We start from the raw sequence: 12,235 nt of genomic DNA on the forward strand, positions 1-12,235 counted from the left end.
AGTGTGTCTCCACTCGTGTAGTTCAATGCAAACCCACAGTGATACACATTAAATACCCTAATGTGTTTACACTGAAATACTCTGTGATGTGCTAAACGATTCTGGTACAATTTGTTATCTGGTGCATTTTCAATAATTCTGTGAGAATTCCGTGGTTTGATTGAGTCTCTGATGTCACTGGGTGGTGCGTGTGTGTGTTGGGGGTGTTAGCTCTTATACCAAGTCACATTTTATACAAAAAAAATACTAAATAAACTCATCGTACAGATTCATAAGATAAATATCAGATGCAAAGTGAAATTATAAAGGTTGAGACACAAACATGGGGTTACTTTTTATATCCGCTGACTGTATCAATCAGATTCTAAACACATTTCATACATCATTTTTCATACAAAACATTTTTAAAATGCGAAAGGTATTAAAAACACTTCCAAAAATAGTATTAAACAACAATTCTGGGCTGTTAGTGTGTGTGTGAGTGAGTGTGTGCTTGTGTGTTTGTGTGAGTGAGTGTTTGTGTGTGATGACGTCACCACAAAGTAACACAACAGCAGGAACAAAACTGGACCTGGTTCTTTATTTAAACCTTTTAATAACATGAGATAACAAGAGGCTGTGTTTAATCCCCATGTCATTAAAGTCTGTAGTTATAAGTTTTAAATAAAATCTGAACACTGGATCTTATACCAAGGTCTTTATGTGTCAGGTTGTTGCCAGATATTTCTGCTGCACGTCTCATGATCCCGCTACAGGCTGAAGACTCGACTGTAAACAAAGGAAGTGAATATTTACATGAGCTAAATGTTCAGTCTGGTGTAGCAGCAGTCATGCAGCACTCGGCTTCAACTAACGCTTAAATATTTACACAAAATATTGTTTACGTAAATTAAACTTAAAAAATAAAATAAAATAACAGTTACAACTTTCTACAAAAAAAAATATTTGGAAGGAAATGGACGCTCACACCCTACTGTAAACAAAACTATCCGTTTCCACCAATCACCGTGTGTAACCGTGTGATCGACTTGTGCAGTGACCAATGACAGAAACAAAAAACAAGCGTTTCCGGGTGGGTGTTATCCAATCGCGTATCGCGATAGGGCGGGCTTTCTCCTTTGCACGAGGAAGCAGTGACGGCTGATTAGTCGAGCCAAGAAATATATCCAATTGACTTCTTTAGAAGGCGGGGCTTTGTTCAGAATCTGGCCTATCAGAGTGCATTTCAGGTCGGTTTAACGTGTTTGGGTGCAGCGGAGATGACTGACACATCTCTTAACCAATCCGTAACGTTGTGTGGGCGTGGTTAGAAAATCCTCCGTCCAGTTGAATCATTCGTGGGCGTGTCTGACTGGCACGTCCCGCCTCCTGGCCGGTCTGCAGATTTGCACACAAATACAGTTGAGTGTTTGATAAAAATGCACTCAGATGCGACAAGTAAGTATTTCAGTATCGTAACAGTGCAGTTTTGTCGACACGGCGGCGTCGTTAAGGGCGAACTTGTAGCTTTTTGTTGTGTGGAGCCGTGTTTTTGTCGCGTTTGACGCATTTTGTGATGATAAAAGTAGCGACAACACAAAAATACACCGAGATCAAACGTGTCGGGGGTTTGTGAGGTGTCACAAAGGTGTCAAACCGTGTTGTGTTTGTGATGATGCTCCTGTTCGGAGGAAGCGATGAGATCTGATCGTGTTTAGACAAAATGCACTTGTGTTTTATTACCCTTTAATACCCCGGGAATATAACTGCCCCAGGTTTGATCGGTGCATGACAGTAAATATACAGGGGCACAGCACGGAAAAATACAGGGGGGGAAATGTGACGCAGTTCGCTACATTTTGAGAGCCTGTGTGTGTGGTGATTGTGTATGGTGTGTTGGTGTGTGTGGTGATTGTGTATGGTGTGTTGGTGTGTGTGGTGATTGTATATAGTGTGTGGTGGTGTGTGGTGATTGTGTATAGTGTGTGGTGATTGTGTATAGTGTGTATTGGTGTGTGTGATTGTGTATAGTGTGTGTGTGTGTGTGTGTGATGATTGTGTGGTGCGTGTGTAGTTTGTGTGCATAGTGCGTGTATGTGGTGTAGGCGAGACATACTAACAGCACTTCAACACAACGCTTGGATCACAGAACGAGGCGTTTTGCGTTGCGTTTGCTTCGCACACATCAGTTCATCAGAGTGTCAGAATTAAAATATTTCGCTCGGAATTCTGGGAAATGGAGTCCACTCGGACGGTCCCGACGCGCTCGAGCCGCGTCACGTGGACTACAGGTCCCACAAGCCCCTGCGCGCTGTACATACTTTGTAAACTCGTCACAAGTTGTGCATGGCTTTATGTTTGGTTTGTTAATGTTTTTTTTCCCCCTTCCCATCTGTTTGTTCGTGTCCAGTCGCTGTGTAATGCTGTGAAAAGGTTATACTGCCTCTTTAGGCTGGAAAAAAACATCCTCTATAATATTTGTTTTGAACAAATGATCTGCATGGGAGTCAAAAATAAAAAAAAGAGGAAAAAAAAACCCCATTTTGTCTCCTGACACCCATCATGGTGTAGATGACAGATATAAAGGATTGGATAGAGAAGAAATTCCCAGGATTTGGTACACACCCTTATATCCAGAGCAACTTACATTATCTCATGTTTATACAACTGAGCAATTAAGGGTTAAGGGTCTCGCTCAGGGGCCCAACAGTGACCCTGGGATTCAAACTCACAACCTTCCGGTTGGTGGCCCAACACCTTACCCACTAGGCTACCACATGCCCTTAATAAATCTGTTAATATAAATCTGTTAATAAGCCATCGTTTTCTTACTCATCCTCTGTAAGGACGACATAATCTTACAGATTGCACAGATTTCTTTTCTCTGTGACTTTACATTAAAACAACAGCTTAAAGATACAGTAGTTCGGATAACCGCGGCCCTGTTCGAACTGCTTGTCTGTGTTTACGTTAGCCGCCTGTCAGCCATTTATTTATTAATTCATTCATTCATTCATTTATTTATTTATATAGACACGGCCCCAATGCTTCAGCTTTCCCTTCACTCCATCTCCGTCTCTGTGTCTTCAGAAAAGAAATGGCTAACGATGACAGCTAGCTAACACACCAGTAGCTGAAAGAAACACGGGTGGTCGTTAGAGCTGAACTTCATGCACTTTATCCATAGTGCTGTAAGTTGGCTGTTTAGCAATTTAAATAGCCGAAGAAGGAAAAAAAAACCAGCAGAAATTCGACATCTATGCACACGGAAGTTGTTGTCCTTCTAACAAAGTTTAAAAATTTTAACAAAGCACCTTTTAAGTTACAGGAGCTACAGTTCATTTAGACTTCAGCTTCCTCAGCTCACTGTTTGACTTGAAGCACATCCAGCACTGACCCACATTCGAATGAAGAATTAGGCTGAATTACATACACGTGTTCGTATGTTGGTGGATGACTGATGTTGGCTGATGTTTGACTCTCTTGTAGATTTTCAGCTGAACTCCCACTTGTCCACACTGGCCAGCATCCACAAGATCTACCACACACTGCACAAGCTGGTAAATATTCCTCTTCTACATGAGCACCAACGGCAGAGAAAAACCACATAGGAACGTGTGCATGTCTGTAGCTATTTAGGATGCGTTCGGGAAAACGATGATCGGAGGAAATGGGCAGCTGTCTGAGGTTGTTTTTTTTTTTTTGAGTTTCATGTTGTTATTGTTTAAATGTGCTGTGTATATAAAATTCTGTTTAAAGCATGGTATGGTTTGTCGAAAAATCCTGTATGTAATGATTATACAAACATTCTTATAATTAACATGTTATTATTAACATTCTTGTAAAGTGTGTATAGATAGATGTGTGTGTGTGTTTCTTTATTTTTGCCACGGATTGAGCTACTCTCATGGGTTATTGTGTGTTTTGATTTCTGAGACTTGGATGGGTGAGAGCAGGCAGCTTCTGTGAAGGTTAGAGTCTTGAGAAAAAACGAGGCTGCCTCCTGATTCCCCCACACACACTCAAGCACACACACACTTGCATTGCACAGCAGTATGCTAATGCATTTGACAGGCTCTGCTGCTTTGTATTTTGTGTGTGTGTCCGTGTCCGTGTGTGTGTCCGAGAGACAGAGAGAGAGAGAGAGAGAGAGAGAGAGAGAGAGAGAGAGAGAGAGATGGCCAGTGTAGAATGATTTTTTTCCCCCCCCTCAGAACCTGACTGAGGACGTTGGGCCAGACACTCAATCCACAGGTAATAACCTCATCTGTAGTCCATTTATAAACTACCTGTCCTCTACAACTACCTCACAAAGCGTGATCAACATCCCAGAGAACCACTGACTGTGTGTATATGTGTCACCCTCAGCCTGCTGCTCCAAAGCCATGCCCCCGAGGAAAAAGAGGAGGCCCACTGCAGGAGATGACCTGTCTGCAAAGAAGAGTCGCCAGGACAAGTACACCGTCACAACTCCATCCCTTTCTAATCATCTTCTCATCTGTTTATTCACTGAATCATCAATTTCACCGCGTGTCCTCTGACTTAGCCATTATTCAACCCATCTGTCTGTTGTACCTATCTATCAATCTGCCAATTAGCACTTTACACTCTTGCATAGCAGAGTCATAAAACTTTATTTGTCAGCTAATTATTCTGCAAGATCCAATTTGTAATGAGCTTTTACATTAGGTGAACTCACTTTACAGGCATTTTTATTCTCTTAGTTATGTTAGTTTATTTTTTTAAAGACGTGCGTCAGTGATAAGTGTTTTTTTTTTTTCTTTCTTTTTAATCATTTGGTCTTTGTAGTCCAAATCTTTGTGGATTCTGGGAGCATTGGGTGGTAGGTGGGAACACGCCGGGTGTATCACAGGACACCAAGCACACACATTCATAGGCTTTTTTTTTTTTAAGCCTAAGGGTAACAATAGGGCCACCAGTCCACCACCATTTTAATTTGGAGGAAACCCTAAACCCCAGAGAAAACCCACACTGTCACGGAGAGGACGTGTTAGAACAAGTGTGTCCTGCACTGTCTAGTTTGTCTTGTCCTGCACTGTTTGCACCAGGTTGCACAGTTGCACTTTATGTGGCTAAGACTACTTACATGTCCTTAGCCCTGTCTTTGTGTTATGTAGCACCCTGATCCTGGAGAAACGTCGTCTCATTTCACTGTGTACTGTAACAGCTACAGTATATATGGGTGAAATGACAATAAAAGCTTCTTGACTTGACTTGACTTGAAGAACACAGACAAACCGACTCTCCTTACTGAACGTTGCTGACTGAGCTCCTGTCTGAACAGTGGACCCTGGAGCTTCACCTCTGACTGCGCCGCCACTGCGTAGTTTGATCGGAAGTAAAATATCCTGTAAACAACAATTTTTTTTAACCATTAGTTAGAATAAGACTCACCAGTAGCTACTCCTACTAGTGTTAGTTTGAAGCTGTGTTAACAATATATACATATCTTCATATTGGAACAGCAAGGCAGAATAATTTATTATTAGTTTTTCAGAATCAGGTTTAGGGAGCACGGTGGCTTAGTGGTTAGCACGTTCGCCTCACACCTCCAGGGTCGGGGGTTCGATTCCCGCCTCCACCTTGTGTGTGTGGAGTTTGCATGTTCTCCCAGTGCCTCGGGGGTTTCCTCCGGGTACTCCGGTTTCCTCCCCCGGTCCAAAGACATGCATGGTAGGTTGATTGGCATCACTTGAAAATTGTCCGTAGTGTGTGTGTGTGAGTGAATGAGAGTGTGTGTGCCCTGTGATGGGTTGGCACTCCGTCCAGGGTGTATCCTGCCTCGATGCCCGATGACGCCTGAGATAGGCACAGGCTCCCCGTGACCCGAGGTAGTTCGGATAAGCGGTAGAAAATGAATGTTTATTGTCCAAGTGTGTTGACGCACGCAAGGAATTTGGTTCCAGCTGTTTGTGACTGTCAAAAGTACAGACATAAATAACACTATACAATAAAAGACAGTGCAGACGACGAGATACAATATAGACGGTATGAGTATTAAATATGAATACAGAATATATGACAGATCAGTTATGTACATAAAGTGTAAGAGTGCATGTTAGTGCAAATAACAGTATTGTAATATTATGCTTTTTGTACATCATACAGCAGCAGTAGTGTGTGTGTGTAATATATACAGATGATGTGATGACTGACAGTCCCGATAATGCAGCACTTATAGATATGAAGCGGGGAATATAATTATGGTGAGGTGTTAATCAGGGTGATTGTCTGGTGCCTGGGGAAAGAAACTGTTCCTGTGTCTGGTAGTTTTGGTAAGCAAAGCTCTGTAGCGCTGCCAGAAGGCAGGAGCTGAAAGAGGTTGTGTGAAGGAACAGTGGTGATTTTTCCTTTCCGGTTTCTGGTTCTTGTATCGTACAAGTCCTGGGGAGTGAGCAGGGGGGCACTAATTATTTATTCTGCTGTTTTTACTGTGTGTTGCAGTCTGTTCCTATCCTGTTTTGTTCCTGCACCAAACCAGATGGTGATGGATGTGCACAGGACAGATTCAATGACTGCAGTGTAGAACAGCATCAGCAGCTCCTGTGGCAGACCATTCATACTTCCTTAATTGGTGTAGAAAGTACATCCTCTGCAGGGCCTTATTGATGATGGCGTTTATGTTGCACTCCCATTTTTAGGTCTTGGGAAATGGTAGTGCACAGAAACTTGATGGCCTCCACAGATGACACGGGGCTGTTGGATATTGTGAGGGGGAGAAGTGTTGAGGGGTCGTTCCTTTTTATATATATATATATATATATATATATATATATATATATACACTGTACACTGAAGAAATTTGCGTTTGAGATCAGTGCATGCATGTGAGAAGTTTGATCAGAATTTCAGGTTTCACTTCCTGATATTTGTGTGCAGATTGGTTAAACAACATAGATGACAGACCACCCAATTTTCAGATGAGCACAAGTATGGGATCGGATAGCAAGAACTGCCTCAAGCTGAGGAGAATCTGACATCACCGACTGTTACATTCTTCTTTTCTGACGTTTTTCCAAGTTTGTATATTTCAGGGTGGGTTCTCCACTGAAACGCTGCTCAGCTGGTTTAAGGTTGAAGTGCTTTGTCGAGTTGGCAGTGTGTTCTGGATCATTGTCTTGCTGCATGATGACGTTCCTACCTGTTTGAGTAAATGCAGTGTTTATTTTATTCATCAGTGAGAACGATCCAGAAGCAGCCATTCGTGACACCACCAACACCACCACCATGTTTCATCTCATGTGTTGCAGGTTAGGGTCGCAAAGGGGCGGAAAGTTTCCACGGGATCTTAATCTGGGGAATTTTGGAAATATTCAAAATTGGAAACGTTACATGAATTTATAGAAATTTATGGGAATTTACAGGAATTTATGGGAATTAATTGGAAATATAGGGAAATGTATATAAACTATATTATATACAAACGTAAATAAACATTTAGTTTGGTCATAAGCAGACACACACGCAAGGAAATACAAATTTTAAAAATGACGTCTTGACCGATTGAATTGTAAGTAGAAATTTAATTGATTCTTTCATCGAGTGACACAAAAGCATAATAAACATTATTATGCTTATAATAAACATAATAAACTTAATAATTGTAATAAACATTATTTTATAGAGGATTTTTTTATTTCAGGGGGGAGTGAGTGAGTGTGTGTGTGGGGGGGGGTCATCAAATGGTCTGTGCGTGTGGTAACGCTCCTAATTTACTGCTTATTAAGAGTTAGTAAGGTAGTTATTAAGTTTAGGTATTGGGTACAATTAAGAATGTAGAATAAGGTCATGCAGAATAAGGCATTAATATGTGCTTAATAAGTACTAATAAATAGCCAATATTCTATTAATATTCATGATAATAAGTAATTAGTTAAATGAGCCTAAAATAAAGTGTTACTGTGCATGTTATGGAAGAATGTAAGTACATGCAGGGGTTTTGGCCTCATTGGCCCTCCAGTAAGCAGTGTGCTGTGTGCAAGTGACCGAGGAACGCAGGGTACAAAGTCAACTTAAATTGGATTAAATCTTGTTGTTTTAAACAAAATTATGTGGTTAAGATTTTTTTTAACTACATTTAAGTTCCTTGTTAATTTTTTTTTTAATTCCCGTTAATTCCCATATATTTCTGTTAATTCCCATATATATTACGGTTAATTCCCATGGAAAGTTTGCAGCCTTGAAAATTCCTGGAATTCTGCAACCCTAGTTGGAGTTCCTGATCCTTTCTTCCTCCACACTTTGGTCTTTCCATCACTTTGGTAGACTTTTGGACTTTTGTGGCTCATCTCTGTATTTCTGTGCGGTCTCCAATCTGCTCTTCTGCTTCTTCCTGATGATGACAGGATTACATCTTGTGCTTTTGTCTCTAGATTTCTGTTCTCAAAGTCTTGCTCCAATGGTGGTTTGTGAGTCCTTCATTCCTGACCTGTGGAGGTTGTTGCTGATGTTAAGACCGTTGTTCTGGGGGGTTTTCTTCACAGCCCTCACAATGTTTCCTACATCAGTTGTTGTTTTCCATGGCCAGATCTGTTTAGTACCTGGTTGTTAATCCATCAGTGTTTTTTTCTTTTTCAGGACGTTACACATTGTTGTGTCGGCTAAACCTGATGCTCGTGCATTTTCTCTCTTTTCTTAAAATGGTGTGTTGAATAACAAATGTAGTTTTTACAGATGAAACACACAGTAGCTCAAACCAACAGTAGACTTACAGAGCTAAAATAACACACCTGGGTAACAAAAACACCTGTCAGGTACCATGTTCCCATATTTTTGATGACCTGTGTTAAACAAAAGGTGCTGTGTTGTGAGTTATGGCCTAATATAGTCATGGCCTAATGGTTAGAGAGTCTGAATCTTAACCCTAAGGTTGTGGGTTCGAGTCTCGGGCCGGCCACGACTGAGGTGCCCTTGAGCAAGGCACCGAACCCCCCCAACTGCTCCCCGGGCACCACAGCATAAATGGCTGCCCACTGCTCCGGGTGTGTGTTCACGGTGTGTGTGTGTGCACTTTGTATGGGTTAAATGCAGAGAACAAATTCTGAGTATGGGTCATCGTACTTAGCCGTATGTCACCTCCCTCCCTCCCTCCCTCCCTCACTCACTCACTCACTCACTCACTCATCTAGATGTAAATGTAAGGAAAAGAAAGCTGAAATTCTGATCTGTCATCTCATATCCATCTTTGATCTCAAACCCAAATGTGTTCAGTGTTTAGTAAGAAAAAAAAAGTAGTCTTGCTGTTCCAACAACTTTTAGATGTATAAAATATAAACGAGCAAAAAATAGATGCATATACAAAATTTATTTTACTATATTACCTGCCAGCTCGATCAGCAATGTCTTACAAGGGCACTCTGTACGCATTGGATTAAATGATTAATATTAAAAGTTTCACTGCAGCTTTTTATTTAATGTGAATGTGAAAAGTCTACAAATATAATATGCACCCCATAGTTTGTACCCTGTTCTTTCATCAACACATTGACACACATGAGGGAAAATAAAACAAATTTTCATGTATTATGTAGTTATTGTACAGGTGTAACGTGTAGAAGAAAGAAAATCAATGAAATGTAGTCCAGAAAAATCATGTTGTTTTAAATGTCAAATTATGGTTTTGTACAGTGTGTCTGTGTGTCTGTGTGTGTGTCTGTGTGTGTTTGTGTCTTTCTGTGCATGTCTGTGTGTGTCTGTGTGTGTCTTTCTGTGCGTGTCTGTGTGTGTCTCTCTGTGCGTGTCTGTGTGTCTCTCTGTGCGTGTCTGTGTGTCTCTCTGTGCGTGTCTGTGTGCGTGTCTGTGTGCGTGTCTGTGTGCGTGTCTATGTGTCTCTCTGTGTGTGTCTGTGTGCGTGTCTGTGTGTCTCTCTGTGCGTGTCTGTGTGTCTCTGTGTGCGTGTCTGTGTGTCTCTGTGTGCGTGTCTCTGTGCGTGTCTGTGTGTCTCTGTGTGCGTGTCTGTGTGCGTGTCTGTGTGCGTGTCTGTGTGCGTGTCTGTGTGCGTGTCTATGTGTCTCTCTGTGTGTGTCTGTGTGTCTCTCTGTGCGTGTCTGTGTGCGTGTCTGTGTGTGTGTCTGTGTGTCTCTCTGTGCGTGTCTGTGTGCGTGTCTGTGTGTCTCTGTGTGCGTGTCTGTGTGTCTCTCTGTGCGTGTCTGTGTGCGTGTCTGTGTGTCTCTCTGTGCGTGTCTGTGTGTGTGTCTGTGTGTGAGTGATTTTCAGTGTCTACAGGAGACAGGAGTCTTCGCATATCCAGGAAGCCGAAGCGTTTTCCAGTAAGAGATGTCTGGAGTGGTTTTATGAGTATGCAGGTAAATCTTTTTATTTCCGGATGACTGATCTAATGACAAACCTTCAGAAGAGATAAAGCTTTATTTGTTGACAAATTATTTTTAAAAATGTGTTGCAATTGGTGCTTAATATCTCCAGTGTCAAAAAAAGCTGGATATTTGACTGATTGTTATTACATTTTCTAACACATTTTAGTAACATTATTATAATAATAACAACATTTTTACGTTCGTTTGTATGTCTGTGTCAGGTTGTGATGATGTGGTTGGACCAGAAGGCATGGAGAAGTTCTGTGAAGATATTGGAGTGGAACCAGAGAATGTAAAGCACTGCAAATTTTATTTTTTAAATAAAAAAAATTAATTTTAAATTTAGCACACACATCAATATTATTTTAAAAATTATTATTATAAAAAACAATATTATTATAAAAATTACATTTCCTTTTTTTCCACAAAAAAAAACAAAAAAAATATCGAACGTTTTATCGAACACATTTTTTATTGATATCCATCATGTAACTATCGCGATACATATCGTTATCGTTTTATCGCCCAGCCCTAGTGCCGATGGCAAAAAATGCCAAGAATATGACGACAAAAAAAAAAAAGCCAGAGAGTCCAAAAATCTGGAGGTGATTTGCAGAAAAGGTTCATAATATTTTAATTACGTGAGAGGAAAAGAAACTGGTTTGACATAAAGAAGAGAAGAAAGAGAGATCACAGACATCAGGAACATCGCACACCAAACCCAGTTTTTTTTTTTTTTTAATTAAGTTGAAAGAAAATTCCCTGACTTCACTGATGCCATGCTGGAAAAGCAGGAGGTGTTCTAGGAAGCCTGATGACGATACACATGATGACGAGCTTATGCAGCTCAATACAGCTTGAGACAGATCAGTCACTTAATGCTGTCTTTTACTAAGGTGTTTTGTTGAGCATCAGATGAAAAGGTCATTGCATTCCGTCCTCCTTTTATACAGTGGCATTTTTTTAATCGAATCTCCGCTCTTATTTGTCTAGTTTATGGATTTATGTTTGTTGATTGTTTCTTTTAAATAGAAGTTTAATATGAAACAACGGGGTTTAAAAAAATATATATAGGGTGGAAGATCCACACCTACTCATGAGTTATTTATTATAAATAATAATCATCTATCGTGTGAACGCTCATATGAAAGATATAGAATTGTATATGTATGAAGAAATCCCACTGACAGCATCTCACTATTAGCTCATCACCAAACTTAATGCTACTTTTATGAAGAGTTGTTAATACAGAGGGTTTATTGCAGCTTATCCCTAAAACATAAAAGTGTGTGTGTGTGTGTGTGTGTGTGTGTGTGTGTGTGTGTGTGTGTGTGTGTGTGTGTGTGCACGCATTCAGGTGGTGATGCTAGTATTGGCTTGGAAACTGAATGCTCAGAGTATGGGCTACTTCACCCTGCAGGAGTGGCTTAAAGGAATGGGTTCACTGCAGTAAGACTCTTATTTTGCCTCCTGTTGCATTGCCTATGACTCATATACCCTAAAGTGTAATTCTCGCAGCTCCTACGCCACCGTGCCACTGTAGCGTACACTAGGTGGGCGATGAGACGACGTGTTATCGATATTGTTGCCATACCATCATGAGTCTTCTTTTTATACATGACTGAACATTTAACGCGCTTTTATTGTTCACTAACTGATTACAAACGTATTTTTATTTTTCTTCACGAAGCAGCGTTTTTATAAACGCTGGTGATTTCTGAGGTAAAATTTCAGTAGAATTATCTATTTTTCAAAATGCATGATGTCTTAAAATCCAAGTGTCCGTCAAAATGGATATCGTTCACTTCTTGCGACCGGAAGCCTTCACCACCTTGCAAATACGTTTAAATGCCAGATTTATAACCGAAGTCTAGTGTAACATTTCCTCAGACCCAAAACAACCCCCAAAAACAGCCCTATAA

At 40.7% G+C, this 12,235-nt stretch overlaps 1 protein-coding gene across 7 annotated transcripts in view; it reads left to right on the plus strand.

Annotated features, from left to right (window-relative positions):
- Positions 1-1,287: 1,287 nt before the first annotated feature.
- dcun1d4 (DCN1, defective in cullin neddylation 1, domain containing 4 (S. cerevisiae)) overlaps positions 1,288-12,235 on the plus strand; it is a 15,011-nt gene continuing 4,063 nt past the window's right edge. Inside the window, exons 1-7 of one of the 7 annotated variants that reach the window (XM_047801588.1) lie at positions 1,288-1,437; positions 3,469-3,539; positions 4,194-4,233; positions 4,348-4,435; positions 10,216-10,304; positions 10,535-10,605; positions 11,671-11,762. In XM_047801588.1, coding sequence (XP_047657544.1) covers positions 1,419-1,437; positions 3,469-3,539; positions 4,194-4,233; positions 4,348-4,435; positions 10,216-10,304; positions 10,535-10,605; positions 11,671-11,762 — 470 coding nt within the window. In that variant the 5' untranslated portion in view covers positions 1,288-1,418. The other 6 variants (XM_047801592.1, XM_047801589.1, XM_047801590.1 and 3 more) reach the window with 6 other exon arrangements.

The sequence above is a fragment of the Tachysurus fulvidraco genome, chromosome 16, assembly GCF_022655615.1.
Source record: "Tachysurus fulvidraco isolate hzauxx_2018 chromosome 16, HZAU_PFXX_2.0, whole genome shotgun sequence".
Classification (NCBI taxonomy): domain Eukaryota; kingdom Metazoa; phylum Chordata; class Actinopteri; order Siluriformes; family Bagridae; genus Tachysurus; species Tachysurus fulvidraco.